Source organism: Drosophila erecta, unplaced genomic scaffold, assembly GCF_003286155.1.
Source record: "Drosophila erecta strain 14021-0224.00,06,07 unplaced genomic scaffold, DereRS2 tig00000055-arrow-pilon, whole genome shotgun sequence".
Lineage (NCBI taxonomy): Eukaryota > Metazoa > Arthropoda > Insecta > Diptera > Drosophilidae > Drosophila > Drosophila erecta.
The window spans coordinates 14,297,900-14,316,057 of NW_020825200.1; the positions used below are offsets into that span (position 1 = coordinate 14,297,900).

Below are 18,158 nucleotides of genomic sequence, written 5' to 3' on the forward strand. Positions count from 1 at the left end.
CGGACAACTTAATTGACGGCATAATTCGACACATTTTTGCCACATATTTGCACTGTGAGAATCGCACACGCGAGTGCGAAAATACAAAAGATTGTCACTTCCCCGCACCAATTGCACTCGACAAATTTTTGAAGTGATTTGTGCGGCTGGCCACAAGGAGCAATCGCAATCAAAACGAACGACTCTCAAGTGGGCTGGGCAAATATAATTTTCGCAGCATTCAGCACATAAATAAATAAATGCAACAAATGTGTAACGAGGAGGGCTTCAGAAATCGCGCTAAGTGAGTGCAATTGACAAAGGAAGCCAACAATGAAATCTCGACTCTCAGATGGAGGAGAGAAGTGGAGAAGTAGATGATGTGCTCGAGGATCTCTTCAGAAATTATGCGTGCGTGAGGAGCGGTTGGCGACACACTGCGAGAAAATGCCACGAAGCTCTCAGTAATGGCTTTATAATTGCATAGTTGTGTTTGGTTGGAAATACTTAAAAGTGCACTAAAAATAATCGAATTTTTGAGCAAAAATGCAAATGCATAGATATGAATCTGTCACACGTTTTTCCCGGTGTATGTTCATAGACATTTCGAGATGGCTTTCCGCTGCCTTGGAAACACTTGGTTTCCTCCCATCTGCGACTGTCGGCACTCAAATCAAATTATGTCAAATATTGGATGAGTTTTGATTTGATTCGATTTGCGCAGGAACGCTATGAAAAGCGACGGGGGAAACAATAACAAATGCGGCAGGGACACCTGCAGGTCGCTGCCGGGACGACAGGACATCCGCAAGGACATCGGCGCCACGATGGGCACCCAATCCTTATCGGGCCCAGTCGCATGAGAGTTATGAGTGGGCCCAGACTATCAACGGCGCCTCACGATCATCGAGTCCATTTTGTACCTGTTTGAGTTCATAATTCTGTTTTTTGTCAACTCGATCGATAGTTTTGTCGCCAATTGTCTGCATTTCATTGACTAGAAACCGAAACGAACTTGGAAATCAGGGCAGGTAAAAAAAAGGTCGCTTCTCTTTCAATGTTTTTTTTTTTTTTTGTTTTTAATTATTATTGCTCGACGTTTATGTACTGCTTGAGCTAAGACAAAGGGAAATCCTTTTTTAATATTGCCTAACAGGGAGAGGAATGAGTTTTTCGGTTTGGAAACAGTGTGGGGAAGGGCAAATTTATGGCCAAGCCTCAGAGTTGTTGACATTTTCCTTATCTCTCCCGTATTTTCCTTTCGCTTTTCCTTTGCCCGCAGTGTCCTCTCGGGTCTATCAATGAAATATTGATCGACTTCGAGGCCCATACCTATGAAGATATCATTATGCATCTACCCTTCTCGGCGCATTGATTTATATGCAATTATGTGTACCTGGTTTGATGTCCGGGAATATTTAAATGTCGCTCTATAAAAATCTTTATCGCGTTGCGGAGTTGTAAAATTTTCAACGAACTGGCGATCCGACTCTCAGTTTATTAAAGGACTCCATAAATGCATTTTTTCTGGCTTTTATTAGCTCCTCTACCAAAGTGTCCATGCAGACCGTCGAGATTTACGACCCCCTTCAACTTCCCCAATTGCTTTGTCTCCAAATCAGCAATTCGACTACCGATTAACTTCATCCAAGTGATTGACATGAGACCTGTCGTAATGAACAGTGATAATATGTGGAATTCAGAGAGATGATAAACATGCTTTGGGGTTTTATTTCCTGGGAAATGATTTTAGTATGAGCCAGGGGAATTCAAAATCGGGATATTGCTACATTCACTAAACGAAATCTTCCCTTGAATGTATCACAAAGAATTCTTATCAACTTAAGAATGCTCAACCCATGGATCGACTAATCGTAACTCCAATCTCTGAAATTTAATTTCAATCTCAGAACCTGCATATACCGACAATAATATCGTTATAACCTGGGCAAAGAAAAAGATTTGACGGAGAAATGTGTTTGGAACGAGGCTCATAAACCAAACATCAAACGTTTTCGAGGCGATTTAAATGAGTTCGCATTTTGATAGAAAATTTCTCAGCCGAATGCGATTTGAATTTGTAATTAGATTAAGTGAAGGAGGCGAACTGAACCGCAAAGGCGGCAAAAATGCTCAACATTAAAATCAAATAAAACTCGCTTGAAATTGTTAAAATTCCAAAACGGTAGCTCGATCCAAGCCATAAAACGCACCCTAAGCCAACACTCCCCCGGTTCCAACTCCCCCCTTGGATCACGTAATCCCCACCACCGCCGAACTCTCCACGAAAGTGGGCACGTCTCCAAAATGGAGTCACGCATGCGCAGAGCACTGCTACGTATCATATGGTACAGATGGCCTCGTGATAAAGAGGTACCTTCTATCGTATGAATAATTGCTGGTTACATCAGCTTCCACAAGTCCAAAGGATTATTAAATCATTTTTATTGTAATTAAACAATTACCCAAAATTAACCCAAATTAAAGCTAGCAAACAGTAGTTTAGCTCGAGTTCTTTTAAACAATCAACGTTTAAATATGATTTCTTTTGAAAATGCCTCGTCCTTTGTAGAACTCTTGCATAACCGCTCACGAACTTGGCTCACCTCTAGGGCCCAAAACTTCGCATGGCCATATATCGCTGGCCGAGTGTACGGTGGAAATTTAAATTAGGGCTGGACTGCCATAATTTTTTATGAGCGGCAATGAGACAAGTGTGAAAAGCGCGAGCGGCCAGAACAAACGGCCTAATCCTTTTGCCAGGACACGCAAGCGGCAATTAAAAAGGGGGAAAAGGGAAGCGAACGTGCCTGAGGCTCGGAAAACTCCCTTTTGGCTCCGCGAGTGGCCAATAATTATGCCGCAGATCGGCGGGCACTTGGAATGCTTGTCGCATTCCATTTTCCCATTCACTTTCGAGTCGATTTACCATCGCCTCCGGATTTTCCTAGCCGCTTTTCCTCGGGGACTTTGAGGCAACCGCCGGCAGGATCCTCTGAGTGCCTTGCCCCATAAATCTGCCCGGGAAACCGATCCGAAACCGAACGGAAGTAATTCCGTTTTTTATTTTATTTCAGTTGCGTTTAATTTCTGTTTTCTTTTTACTTTCGGATATTGCTGTTGTTTTCGTTGAGGATTTTAAATTAGGGCAACAAAGAGACCGCAAAGCGATATTGAAATTCGGAATACAGATTAACGACCAAGGGTATGAGGTATTCGGGACGAAAGGGTTTCAGAATTGGGGTGACAAAACCGGAGCTTAACGATTGCATTTTTGATTATTGTTTTTAGTGGAATGGGGACATTAATAGAAGGCAATGAATTATTGATGGGGAGTTCAGAATTTAAATTCTTACACTTGATTTTAAGTGGCGAAACTGTTCGGAGGTAAATTCCTTAATGTTAGGTATTGCTATTTGAATTCAAATCTTAAAGATCACAGCTCCTCGGGTCGCAATTATTGTAGTTACGGGAATAAATTAAATGTAAAATTTAAAGATAAACACATAAGACATACAAAAAAACACTTTTGATGTTATCCTTTTTTGATTACCAAGGACACTCTTAAAAACTATTCACTATTGTTCATCCACACTCAAATCGCCCTTGTCCCATTTTTAATTATCAGTTTTATGACGTATCTTTCCAAAAATAACAACATATATAAAAAATGCCGCATTTTAAGTTAATTAATCAATTCTTTGGCAGACCTTTAAAAGCTATGGCGAATAAATATAAAAAGAAGTCATTCCATTGTTTATGGTTATGAAGCTAATGGGGTTAGAAGATTGTTTATTCATAGCTACAGAATGTCTAACCATATATCGTGCCCATCGCAAACGTTTAACAATGTCTCCAATCTGCATAAACATAATTAAATAAAACTGTATGTAGAAGAGAGTTATGTATACCCCTTATTTAGAATTTTTGGAAGTTTAAATCATGAGTATGTAGTTAAATGTATAAGTATTGACATACTGAACCAATATTAACTTCCACGTAAAATAACTTCCAGATAAACCCCCAGGTAAAATAAACTCTAGATAGACTAACCCCCCAGAAATACTAGCCCCCCAAATTAACGAACACCTCTGTTAAAATTACCTCAAGAAAAACTAAGCTCCACGTAAAATAACTTCCAGATAAACTAACGCCCAGATAAACTTACGTTCAGTTAAACTAATCTCCAGGTAAAATAAATACATAAAATACACTGAACCTTTAAAAATTTAATTAGTGAAATACAAATACATTTTATTAGACTAGTATTTATAATAAGAATAGTGTTACTTTGAGAAACTTCGCAAAGAATTTAGTCCTATGGTACAAGTATCAGAGCATTGACTTAATAACAGAACTTTTACAGGGTCTGCCCCTTTCGAAAACCATAACATTTTCGAAGCCAGCTAAGACTTTTATAAGACTTTTAGCACTAACAGAAGAGAGAAACAGCGCTGCTAGGAGATAGAGCGAGTGAGAGTGCGACAGAAATAGCTGCAGAGCGCGCATTTGTGCAATGGTGTGCGAGGAAGGGGAGAGGGAGAGAGAAGGCAACCTGTAGGCAGTCGAAGAGCGAGACGCAGCGATGCGCTGTTGTTGTTTTCGTTATGATTATGAGAGTCTATCAAAAACTTGTCTGCGCTGTCGCTGTGTGTGTGTGAGTGTTTGGGGTGGGGGAGCGTTAGTGTGAGAGTGACGTTTGTGAGCGCGAGTGTGTGTGTTTTGACATTGCCGTGGTGTGGGTGTGAATATGATGGCAGATATGAAAAGGGCAGATCCGCTTTTTCGTTGGTCGAAGCTGCTGCAAAATGAGCGAATATGAGCGTTATGAATTATGTATTTGCCCTGTACATAAACAAACCCTCTCTCGCACACACACACACACACACACACACACACTTCGTTATGCTCTCTGCTTGTTCTGGTGGCTTTTTCTTACTGGTGCGCAAGGTGGCTTCCCCTCCCCACCCTCTCGCTTTCAAACCCACCAGCCCCCCTTCCACATCCTTTCCTCATTTTTTCTACTTGCCGTCTTTCTTTCGCCTCTTAATACGTATTATTTTCTACTCCCGCTTTCTGCATTTTATTGGCGCTCTCATCCGATTTCGCTCGCTCCCCGAAATTTATGACAGTCCCTGCCCCAACCCCCTGGCCCCACCGCCCACTTGGCGGCAGCGACGCCGACGCAGGCAGCATTATTAATGCCTCCTTTTATTTCAGCTTATTGTTGTTTTTCCCGAGGACCTTCGTGCCCTCTCTTTCTCAGATGATTCCATCGCATTCCTGGTGTTTCGGTAATAAAGTCAATTTCTGGGTGTAAGTGCATGTACATAGCACGGTACCTTAGATGGTAGAGTTCCTTAAGTTACAGAAGTACTATCCCATTATGTACATATTTTTAGGTAAACTTACAATACTTTAGGCACCTAGCATTGATTTGTTAACTCTTTTTCTTTCAGTTTTCTCAGTCGAACCTTACATTTAATCATCAAATCATCAGTCATATTACCTCACTTACCTAACCAAAGTCCATTTATTTCAATCACATGATTAAAATGCTTTTTAAGCAGAACAAAACTTTTAAAGATCATACAATTGCTTAATGGATTGTTTGCAATAACTCATCAGTTCCTGAAGGTTACTCACAATCGAATCGAGAATCCCTGAAAACCTTAATATATATCGCTCCATCAATCATAACTCAATTGCCAAGTGTTTCTTATTGTGCAGCTTAAAAATTAAAGCAAGAAGTTGGTATCGCCAGGTGTTTCAGGCAGACAAAAGAACATTTGCAATTAAAATAGAAACTGGTACGAAAGTTTTTAATGCCCAGACTTGAAATGCTACAAATTCCTCATTTGCAGAGAGGGAACGACAAATAATTAAAGAAGTGGGAGTTGCCCAAAAGTCAGAAAGCCGAAAAAAAAGAAATCATTTTGATGAATGGTTCATAATATTCACACTCACACATGAGCACCATGCACACACATACACACGCCGAGAAACTGACGAATAAGCGAAGTCACCCAAGTCAGAATTCCCCGATAAAAAGGGGGGTTTTATACGAACAATAGCGAAGAACACAAAATCTTATAAACCGAAATTAAAAAAGGCAACAACAACGCTCATAACTGCGCTGCCGAGCGAGATGGCGAATGGTGAGCGACTGAGAGGGAGCAAGCGAGTGAGCGAAAGAGGGCGCAACAAATGGCAGGCTCTTAGACGAGGGAGCGAGCGAGATGGCAGGCTGCCAAGGGCCCGCTGGCGGGGGAAGCCCCCTCCCATAAATTATGATAAATTATTAATCGAGAGAGCGAGCGAGATGGGGCATTACAACAACAATGGCGCAAAGGTGAGCCGCAAAAGGCGGAAGGAAGTCTCGCTGCTTCTTCTTTTTTATGCTCTCAGTCCCGAAACAGCATAAGAGAGAGAGACATAGAGAGAGAGAGAGAGGGAAAGCAGGAGAGCAGCTCATAATTCGCCGAACAAGTTTCATAAACGTCTCTCAGGTAAAAACAGCGACTGCGACTGAGCATCCCGAGGCAGAAAGTAGAAGGAAAAAAAGCACCAGGGTGTGAGCGGGCCGGCAAGAGTAACAGTAACAGCAATTTAATAAAAATTATGATGAGAGCGAGCGAGAGGCGCATATGAAAAATAATATGAAATGCGAGCGGGAGAGCGAGCGTGCGTGTGTGAGTGAGCACAAGGTGGGTTGGCTGAGTGATAGTGATTGTCAGGATGTAATAACACACACACACACACGCACGCACACAGCCGCACACTCGCACACAAACCGGTTGCTCACGAAGGCAGCCGAACGAAGCCGAGCGCCCGACGACTTCTGGCGGCTGTTATTCGTGGCGGCTGTTATTGTTTGTGTCACTCTTGTTTGGACGCGCGTTGCTGAACGTTCGCAGCGAGCACTCGATTTCTCTCAGTGCCGCACTCGTAACACGTTGCGTATGCGTAACGCGCACTCAGTTCTGTTTTTGGCGAGTTTTCCATCGACTTACACAAGATATTTCCCCCAAGTGCCGCGAAAATTACCACTAACGATGACAATCAACGGGCAGCTGTAGTTTTTGGCCAACAGCTAAATACGATAATACGATAAATTAGCTAAGCACGCGCAAAGGCCAGCGGTAATACGCGTTTCCCACTGCCGACGGCAAAACACAAAAGTGCTACAAGTAACTACAATTTAGTTATTTTTCCCCACAAAAATAAACCAAAAAAAAAAAAAAAAAAACACAGTGCAATGATCAAGCTGAGTTAATGAACGTCTTTACCAAAAACACACTCACACAAAAGTGCTAGCAAAAAGTTCTCTTGATGAAAAATCACCTGTCCAACGTTCTGTGTGCGATGCGTAGTGACTTCAAGGATAATCACCAGGAGACCATCAATAAAATGATACAATTTGGTACAGTGAAATATGGCATTGTCAAACAGCTGAAGGATCGCGCTCGCAGCGCCGACAAAGGTGAGCTGAAAATCTAGTTCATTCACTAGGAATACAAATAAAACTTGTTGAAAGGAATGTCTTAAATGTTTTTTGACATAATTGAAATTTCTAATAGACAAAAAATTTGATATTTCGAAAACGTGTCGAGTCGAAAATATTTAACAATCAGCTTGGCGGCTGCCTTTTAAATTTTGTTATCCTATTTGTCATTTCTGTAGAAAAGTCAGAAACCGCAAATTAGAAAGTATTTTCCCATCAGCGGAACTTAAAACAACATTTTCCAAACGAAACCCATTTGCATGCATAACTGAACCATTTAAGATTAGTTGACCAATTTGTCATTATTGTTTTCTGAAGTTTTCTTAACAACAACCGTTTTCCATTTGACTGATAAGACTTCGAAATGGAAACCCAACATTTATGGAAAAACATTAATAATTGTGGCATCAGAGGCAGAAATCGTAGGTAGGCCATTTAATAGAAATTCAAAAGGGCATGGCTTATCAAGTCCAAAAAAATGGTACGAGTATATTCAAATTGAGAAATGCACCAGTTTTTCCCCCGATTGTATGGACATCTGTATACATTTAAACCATATTTCTTCGGTTTTGCATTTCCAGTTTCTGATTTGATTTAATTCAAACGTTCACAGCTTCCATTGGTTAATTTCCCCGCGCCCCTTTGGCGATCTTGTTTTTTATGATAAATCAAAAATCGATTTCGTTTTAATGGAGCAACTTAAAAACGATATGATTTAAATATGGCTTCAGCTCATTTTAAATGGAAGAAATAACTTTGGGAAAGGCACTGAAATAAGTTGGACGCGGTGTTATGTTTAATTTTTGGAGGCCTCTCGGCAGGCGTGTTTCTTTAATTGGTTTTGAAAGCTTCGATTTTCGGGCATTTGCATCACAGCCAACTAATTATATTTATTGAAATTTGTGAGGTTGATGAATGAAGTGAGTTTTACGACTAATTTCAAAATATTAAGTCAAATTTTACACCGTTTCCTTTTTTACTCTGCTTATATGAAATCTAGTCGACTTTGGATTTCATTTCATTTTATATTTTACTGACGCACACATATTTTACATCCATGATTACAAGTGAGAGCACATTTTTCAAAAGTTTTGAAAATGGCTTTAAAAACTGATAAACATGTTTTCCTGTGTGCGTGAATTTGGGGATATTTTTTCATCATTTGTTTGGCGCGATTTTTATTTATACACCTCATATGCGGACGGCATATACATATGTAGGTATATATGCTGTTTATTCACATGTGTTGTTGTTGCTGCCGCGCGCATTAATAAATGTTAACTCATTAGTGCGGGATAATAAATTCAATTAATATTGCAAAAATGAAAATCGAAGCTGACCCGCAGGGAGCTGGCGGTTATTTCCATATGATTTATATGGACTATATACCTTAACATGCAATGTGGTCAGTGCAAAGCCAATTCTGTGAATATTCCATATGGAAATGCTCATCAATTTGTGTCGTTTTGCTTTGTAATCGAAGTCGCGCTCGCATAACTTAATGGCATTAATTATTTAATTATTTTTATTTATGCGATTTTGCGTTCTTTTTTTGTTCCTGTTCCTATTAAAAATGTATGAAAAACCTAAAACTCCGATGGCGAATTCAATTGCTGCGCTCTTCCCCTTTGTGACCTATAGCAGCCAAATCCGATCAGACCGGACTTGGATATATTATTCAATTATGCCACACACTCTCTTTTTTTTAGCTTACTTTGTGGATACTTTGTAGTGTATTCGCATGTCTTTCCTTTTTTCTTTTTGATTTTACATTTTCCAATTGGCTGAACATTTGTTTCACCTCAGGCCAGCGGCTCACGGTTGGTTCGCAGCGATTTGCATATTGAATATGATGATGGAATAATTGAAAGTCAGCCCAGAACTAAAGTCGAGGCGTATGCAAAAGTCAGTGCTAGAGGAATGAACTGAAAAATGTAGAGGTAAAGGTACGGATCCAAGGGAATTTCGAGTTCAGCACACAGAAAGAAAAAATGTTATTGGCTTGTGGGCAGCTTAACTACAGTGTTTTATGTCTAAGCAAATATAAAGCAAAGTCGTGCTTCTTAAACTATTCACAGATATTCCGATTCGTCTCTCATTCTTCATAACCAATAACCAATAACAAATCACAAGTCCAATCCTTGAATGTTTACGGTCTACATACAGAAATTAAATTTCCTATAAAAGTGAATAACTCATTAGAGAAATAAATTTAAATGGTTTATGCTTCGTTGGCCAATACTTTCATATTCCTAGAAATAAATGTGTTTCAATTAATTTACTTTACCAGCTCTCACCATCCGAAGTTTGGGTAAAAAATGAATGTGCTGAAAGCAGAAATAAAGCAAAGCACAATTTATTTGCAGCCAAATATTGTTGAAAATATTTGAACACACAAAACGCCAAAAGTTGACATTGGTTAATGAGTTGATGGACAGACTGGGTAGCAATTATGAGTATTTAAGGGCGGGGAAGGAACGCCCCACCCCCCAAAAGTAAAAAAATTAAACAATCATTCCCGAATGAGGGATTTATTCGATTTAGTTGCGCACTAGGAGCGGGAATAATTCATTCGAATTTAGCCAACAGACGCGGCGCGAATTTATGGCTTGACTTAATCCACCTTTAAACTTGCACGATTGAATTTATATAGGAGCGGTTTGTGTGCTTCGACAATGGGAAATATATAATTTCGGCTCGTTTCACAATTTCATATTTATTTATCTGGCAGATACAAATACAGAAAGCACGGGCGGAATGAACCTGGCCAGTTGTCAGTGGAACAAAATACGCTCGTTTCTGCTAGACAAAAAATAAATCTTTAAACGGCTCACCAACTCGCACACACACACACACACTCACAATCGGTATATATAGACTTCGTTAAATGTTTGGATATTTTGTTTGGGCGCCCACGCTTCCGATCCGAGGAACTAAAACACGGCAAACTAAAGACCAAAATCCAAATCCAAATCCACATCCACATCCAAATCGAATTCGTATTTGAATCGGGGGCTAAGGCATTGGCCTCAGACGAGGAGCAATATCTCCCTGTCTTAACAGGGCGACACCAACAAAACACACAAGCTGCGTTAATTGTTATTGTAAATTTAACAATTTTATTACCAATTGCAAAATGACTTAACCATGTTCGAGACAATTTTATGTTCGTCATAATTGGAAGTGGTTTTGTTTTTTCGGCTTGCGTGTTGCCGCCGCTTGAAAGGTTTATGGCAGCATTATAATTAATTTCAATTAATTAAAATACACTTCACTTATCAGCAATCATAATCATAACTCCTACCCAACGAGCGGTTTCGTTTTTGAACTGCAATTGCTGGCCGGCAAAAAGCGTTTTTAATTGAACGTTAGGCGGCGAAAAGAGCTCTTTAAATGAATTCTGTTCCGAAAAGTAATCATACAAATAATATAAATGCGATCGATATGCAAATGGTGCTGATAGTAACCAGGCGCGCTCTATCTGCATATCTTTTTTGTACTCACCATCCGTGTATCTGAATCTGAATCCGAATCGCAATCGGAATCTGAAGCTGTAGCTCCATCTGTATCTGTGTATCTTTTGTGGACGAAAACAGAAACAGACAACAGAAACTCGCCCAACTCGTTTGATTTGTGCAGAAATATGTTTTATTATATATATCGAACGAGTGTGGCCCCAGTTCGTTGGCTCTGACTTATCATAAATTATATTTTATGTGCGTGTGCGGCAAAAGTTGCTGCTATTGCTAATGTTGCTGTTGCTGTTGCTGGTGGACCAATCTTTGACTTGGTTTGCTTTTTAGGCCCGCCGCGATTAATTAGTCAGAGGCACTGGACCAGGCCAAACGGCTGTCAACTGCTTTCTCCCCTTCGGACAGCTCACCTGGCAACAAGTGAGCATCAGTCGGCAGCAGCAGCAGCAGCAGCAGCAGCAGCAGCAGCAACACGAGCAGCAGCAACAATTGCAACTGCCTGCGATGGACTTGGAGACTAATTGTGGGCAGAAAGCAAAAAACAGCTGCGACCGAGGGAAAGGAGAGAGAACACATGCTTCAACAAGAAGTGTAATTGCATTCAGTTGGCAGCGGGAGCGGCAACTGCAACAGCAGCAGCAGCAGCAGCAGCAACTAGCTGCAACTTTAACGCATTGCAATGAACAATTGCCGCCGATTAAGTCATATGCAACGGGGAAGGGGCGGTGGGGCATAGCGGGGCAGGGGCAGTTAACAGGTAGTTGAGTTATCGGGAAATGGGCAGCAATCCCAACCAGCTTCTGACTATTTTGGTTGCACTCCAACTGCATCCGACGAGCATCTCTGGTATGCGGAGCAAAACATATGAAAATGTATTCCATGTACACAACGCGGTGTTAGCAGTATCATTTCTATATTAAATTGGTTAGCTGGAATTATTACGTTAATAATTTACAATGAGTGAATGAAAGTCAAAATCGTAAATCATATGAGCTTTTTACTTGAATGTCAAAATACAGCTCATGCTCGATATTACAAAATAATTTGATAAATATTAAATTGCATAAGTTTACCTGCATCCTGTCCCAAATAAAGTGAGAATGTTGCTTGCTGTTTTTCCAGACACCGGTAGCGATCAGGAGGAGAATGGTGGCTGCTCGCCACTGACCACGGTCACCACAACGGCCAGTCCCAGCCGGAGTCCCGAGCCGGAGGAGGAGCAGCACGAGGAGCAGAGCACTCCAGAGCAGAGCACTCCGGAGCAGAGCATACCAGAGCACCAGGTCGACATCAAATCCGAGGCGAAACCAGAGATAGAACCCGTTGAGGATAACAACAACAGAGTGGCGATGACAAAGCCCAGTTCCGAGGAGCGGGAACCGAACGCCAGTGGCTCCATGCCGAGCTCACCAGTGGCGGAGGCCAGTGCCGAGGAGGCGGCAACCGAGAGGGCGCCGGAGAAGGAGAAGGACGTCGAGGTGGATGTGGAGATGCCCGATGAGGCACCCAGCAGTGCGGTGCCCTCCACGGAGGTGGCTCTGCCGGGCGGAGCCGGCGCACCGGTCACCCTGGAGGCCATCCAGAATATGCAAATGGCCATTGCCCAGTTCGCGGCCAAGACCATTGCGAATGGCTCGAATGGAGCCGACAATGAGGCTGCCATGAAGCAGCTGGCCTTTCTCCAGCAAACCCTCTTCAATCTGCAGCAACAGCAGCTCTTCCAGATCCAGCTGATCCAGCAGCTCCAGTCGCAGCTGGCCCTCAATCAGGCCAAGCAGGAGGAGGATATCGACGAGGATGCGGATCAGGAGCAGGATCAGGAACAGGAAACAGATACCTATGAGGAGGAGGAGCGCATTGCCGACATGGAACTGCGCCAGAAGGCGGAGGCCAGAATGGCGGAGGCCAAGGCGCGTCAGCATCTGATCAATGCGGGTGTTCCGCTGCGAGAGTCCTCTGGTTCTCCAGCGGAGTCCCTGAAGCGGAGACGTGAGTATGATCACGAGTTGCAGCCAAATCGTAGACCCAGTTTGGATAACGCACGCAAAGCAGACTCGGCACAGGATGCGCTGGCCAAGCTGAAGGAAATGGAGAACACACCACTGCCCTTCGGCTCCGATCTGGCCTCCAGCATTATCACCAACCATGATGACCTGCCCGAGCCGAACTCCCTGGACCTGCTCCAGAAACGGGCCCAGGAGGTGCTGGACTCCGCATCCCAGGGAATCCTGGCCAACAGCATGGCTGACGACTTTGCCTTTGGTGAGAAATCGGGTGAGGGCAAGGGTCGCAATGAGCCGTTCTTCAAGCACCGCTGCAGGTACTGCGGCAAGGTCTTTGGCTCGGACTCGGCGCTCCAGATCCACATAAGATCGCATACTGGCGAGCGGCCCTTCAAGTGCAATGTGTGTGGCAGTCGGTTCACCACCAAGGGTAACCTGAAGGTGCACTTCCAGCGACATGCCCAAAAGTTCCCCCATGTGCCCATGAATGCCACCCCCATTCCCGAGCACATGGACAAGTTTCATCCGCCGCTGCTGGATCAAATGTCGCCCACGGATAGCTCTCCTAACCATTCCCCCGCCCCGCCCCCATTGGGCTCTGCGCCGGCATCCTTTCCGCCCGCCTTCCCTGGCCTCCAGAACCTCTATCGTCCGCCCATGGAGATCCTGAAGAGCTTGGGAGCCGCTGCGCCGCACCAGTACTTCCCGCAGGACTTGCCTACGGATCTGAGAAAGCCCTCGCCGCAATTGGACGAGGGTGAGCTGCAGGTTAAGAACGAGCCCGTGGAGGAGAAGGACCAGCGGGAGGAGCATGAGCAGGAGATGGCAGAGTGCTCAGAGCCCGAGCCGGAGCCACTGCCCCTGGAAGTTCGCATCAAGGAGGAGCGTGTGGAGGAGGAGCAGGAACAGGTTAAGCAGGAGGTCCATCGCATTGAGCCACGCAGGACACCCTCTCCTTCCGCCGAGCACCGCTCCCCGCATCACCACCGCCACAGCCACATGGGCTATCCGCCAGTGGTGCAGCCCATCCAACCGGCCGCCCTAATGCATCCGCAACCTTCGCCGGGCTCCCAATCCCACCTGGATCACCTGCCCACGCCGGGACAGCTGCCACCGCGCGAGGATTTCTTTACTGAGCGTTTCCCCCTCAACTTTACCACCGCCAAGACGCTATCCCCCGAACACCACTCTCCAATAAGATCGCCCGCCGGCGGAGCACTTGCGCCGGGAGTTCCACCACCACCGCACCACCACCCGCACCACATGGCCAGGTCGCCGTTCTTCAATCCCATCAAGCACGAGATGGCCGCACTACTGCCCCGCCCACACAGCAACGACAACTCGTGGGAGAACTTCATCGAGGTTTCGAACACCTGTGAGACCATGAAGCTCAAGGAGCTGATGAAGAACAAGAAGATCAGCGATCCCAACCAGTGTGTGGTCTGCGATCGGGTGCTATCCTGCAAGAGTGCCCTCCAGATGCACTACCGCACCCACACCGGTGAGCGCCCGTTCAAGTGCCGGATCTGCGGCAGGGCCTTCACCACCAAGGGCAACCTGAAGACCCACATGGCGGTGCACAAGATTCGCCCGCCGATGAGGAACTTCCACCAGTGCCCCGTTTGCCACAAGAAGTACTCGAATGCCCTGGTCCTGCAGCAGCACATCCGATTGCACACTGGTGAGCCCACGGATCTGACGCCGGAGCAAATCCAGGCGGCCGAAATCCGCGATCCGCCACCCTCGATGATGCCCGGCCACTTTATGAATCCCTTCGCTGCGGCTGCCTTCCATTTCGGCGCTCTTCCCGGCGGTCCAGGTGGTCCTCCGGGTCCGAATCATGGTGCCCACAATGGCGCCTTGGGATCGGAGTCGTCGCAGGGTGATATGGACGATAACATGGATTGCGGCGAGGACTACGACGACGATGTGTCCTCGGAGCACCTCTCGAACAGTCATCTCGAGCAGGAGGGCGACAGATCGCGCTCCGGCGATGACTTCAAGTCCCTGCTCTTCGAGCAGAAGCTGAGGATTGATGCCACCGGTGTGGTCAACACGAATCCCGTGAGGCCGCGTTCCTCCGCCTCCAGTCACGGCCACTCGGTGGGCTCCACCTCTGCGCCCACCTCGCCCAGCGTTCATGCATCATCCCTGGCTATCAAGCCCAGTTCCTCGCCCGCCCGTTCGGAGGCTTCTCAGGGAGCCTTGGACTTGACGCCCCGCGCAGCGCCCACCTCGAGTTCCAGCTCGCGATCGCCCCTGCCCAAGGAGAAGCCCATCAGTCCACCCAGCTTGCCCAGGAGCCCCAGTGGTCCCGGCAATGCGCCCGCCAACCTACTGACCTCACCCCTGCCGCCCACCGTGGGCATTGACTGCCTGCCCCCCGGATTGCAGCACCATCTGCAGCAGCAGCATCAGCACCTGATGCAGCAACAGGCGGCAGTGGCAGCGGCAGCAGCTGCGCAGCACCACCACCACCAGCAAATGGCTGCACTGCATCAGCATCAGGAGCAACTGCGTCGTGAGGCAGCCGAGGCGCAGCAAAAGGCCGCAGCAGCTGCAGCAGCAGCGGCCGCAGCAGCCGCCGCCCAGCGGCAAACGCCGCCCCAAGCACGCGATCAGCGGCAGGAGGGCGGACCGGGACCGGGAGCGGGACCGCCGCCCAATCCGCTGATGGGCGCCCGCCCGCCCTTTGGCATGTTCCCCAACCTGCCGCTCTTCCCGCCCGCCACCACCCAGAACATGTGCAATGCCATGAACCAGATCGCCCAGTCCGTGATGCCGGCGGCACCATTCAACCCGCTGGCGCTCAGCGGGGTGCGCGGCAGCACCACCTGCGGCATCTGCTACAAGACATTCCCCTGCCACTCGGCGCTGGAGATCCACTACAGGAGCCACACCAAGGAGCGGCCATTCAAGTGCAGCATCTGCGATCGCGGCTTTACAACCAAGGTGAGCCTCAGATACTTTGTACTTTAATTCATTTGGGGGGTTATCTTTTGGTGCTTGCGCCTAAAACGAAATTGAAACCAGAAAACTGATGCGAAATGTCCTTTTTTCGTTTATTTTCCAGGGCAACCTGAAGCAACACATGCTAACTCATAAAATCCGCGATATGGAGCAAGAAACCTTCAGAAATCGTGCCGTAAAGTATGTAAGTCTTCCAATATCACCCATCCCTCCCCATCCTTTCCATTCCCAATCAAAGAGCCCTTAGTTTGCTTCACCCACTTTTTAATTTTATTTATGGCACTTTTTCTTTTTAATGAACATACATAGTGTTAGAAATAGAGTTATCAGTAGTTCATCATGTTTGAGACACTGTAGATACTGCCCTTTAATTGTTCCCATGTCCCTAATGACCATCTATGTACCAATCCTTTCCATCATTTCACTTTTACTAACCAATCCGTTTCTGCTTGCTCTTTCCATTGCAGATGAGTGAGTGGAACGAAGAACGCGAATAAGTAAACACTCTACACTACCACGATTACGATCCAGATGGCTTGATCGGCGATCAAGATCACCTGACTCGCGGAAAGAGTTTGGCGATCGCAGTCCAGACCCAGTCAAGATGCAATCGATTCTCGCAACCAAATGATCTCAAGATTTAGAGCGAAAGGAGGGGGGAAGGAGGAGCCCGACTACAGTGAAGATCGGTCGTGTACACAAGTCTTTATATTTTTTAATTGTTGCCCACAAAAATATTACTTGATTGTTGTTCCGAGCGAATGGTGAAAAGTTTTCAACTGCAAACTGGACTGACCATCGATCATCGGATCGATTATGGTTCCGCTCCGAGCCTTTCATAAACAACTTTTTATGATCTAGCCGGGGAATTTCGCCGAGCACACGTACACCCATACTAAGGAGGGATCATGAAACGTATCCAAAGATGCATCAAAAGCGATTTGTGTTCCAGCTAAGCAAATCGAAAGATCTGCTGATCTCGGACCAAAGGCTGCTTGGTATGGAGAGACTGATGGCGTTTCATGTTCCGCAAAAAGTGAGAAACTGAAAACGGAGTCTAAACTAAATCCAAATCCAAATCCGTATCCGTATCCGTATCCGTATCCGTATCCGCATCCGTATCTGGATCCAAATACGAATACGAGTCCAAATCCGAGGCAGCTGAAGCAGGCAGCGAAGAAGGCGTAGTAAAATCAAAATTCGAATTTAAAGCAAATCTTAAGGTATATGCTAATATAAAAATAATAGGTACCTAAGCGAGACATGTGTACATACGTATATATAAATATATTAATATATATGATATATTATAACCAAATCCCACACAGACACGCATACGCATACACGTTAATAATCTATTTGGAATGTGCAATAATATGACATGCTATAAATTTAGATGCGATCGCCGAGCGCAGGCTTTTGTTTCCTACTACTCGTAAATTAGATTTATTTTCCACTTCTTGTACATACTTCGTATATATACACACTCACACTCACACACTTTTTATCATTAAAACACACACACACATTTCGAAGTCCAAACGCTTTGCTTTCGAGTTTGGGTTAGGAGCTAAAAATGGAATAAAAATCTAAAAAAATATATGAGAAATTGTGATATTAAATGTAAAAACGAAATACAAACTACGATTGCGGGAAACGGGGGAAAACCCAATCGATGCCCCAGCAAATGCTTTCCATATCACAGATGAAGAACCACAAAAGATATCTAACATTCATAGTTAATTTAGTTGCCGAGGGGACAATCCCCGACCCACAAAACACACACCCTCACACTCTAATTTCACTTCATTGGAAGGAAGGATTAACACCTAGCGATAAGTAAGTCTATGAGCGATCGTACATGTATTGATTACCACAATTAAATTATACACGGATGCCAATGTATCCCACTCTGTTCGTAAGCATTAAGATAGTCCCATAATTTATTACGCAAGCCCAAGCGAAAACAAAACACAAAAACAGAAACTAAAAATGCAAATAAAAGTGAATCTATTGAGAAGAACAAATAAATATATGTATTTAAGTTATGAAAAATTAATAAGCCGTCTCAGAGTTTTCATTCGGATCTTCGGATAGTTGTATCTCCGCATCTCGTTTGTGGTTCTGGGAAAAACCCAAAAACGATGTCCGAGATTTTTCGTGCTAACAGATGGGGCTGGCTGTAATAAAAATGATTAGTCAAGTTTATTATCGTCATAATCTTTTAAT

The 18,158-nt window shown here is 44.8% G+C and overlaps 1 protein-coding gene across 2 annotated transcripts; it reads left to right on the top strand.

The window, feature by feature from the left end:
- The first annotated feature begins 6,794 nt into the window (after positions 1-6,794).
- Positions 6,795-17,458, top strand: LOC6542572 (homeotic protein spalt-major). Of its 2 annotated transcripts, none has more exons than XM_001969801.3 (4): positions 6,795-7,462; positions 12,079-15,911; positions 16,033-16,113; positions 16,397-17,458. In XM_001969801.3, the coding sequence occupies exons 1-4, from the start codon at positions 7,312-7,314 to the stop codon at positions 16,424-16,426; spliced, it is 4,095 nt and encodes a 1,364-aa protein (XP_001969837.1). In that variant the 5' UTR covers positions 6,795-7,311; the 3' UTR covers positions 16,427-17,458. The 2 variants fall into 2 exon arrangements, with proteins under 2 accessions (XP_001969837.1, XP_015014454.1); XM_015158968.2 differs by having other exon boundaries at positions 16,033-16,109.
- Positions 17,459-18,158: the final 700 nt, after the last annotated feature.

Excerpts from the sequence above, each read along its gene's own strand:
- LOC6542572 (XM_001969801.3), top strand. The coding sequence starts at position 7,312 with ATGAAAAATCACCTGTCCAACGTTCTGTGTGCGATGCGTAGTGACTTC. Across the intron at positions 15,912-16,032 it reads ATCGCGGCTTTACAACCAAG|GGCAACCTGAAGCAACACAT; the intron begins GTGAGCCTCAGA and ends TTTATTTTCCAG. Across the intron at positions 16,114-16,396 it reads GAAATCGTGCCGTAAAGTAT|ATGAGTGAGTGGAACGAAGA; the intron begins GTAAGTCTTCCA and ends TTTCCATTGCAG.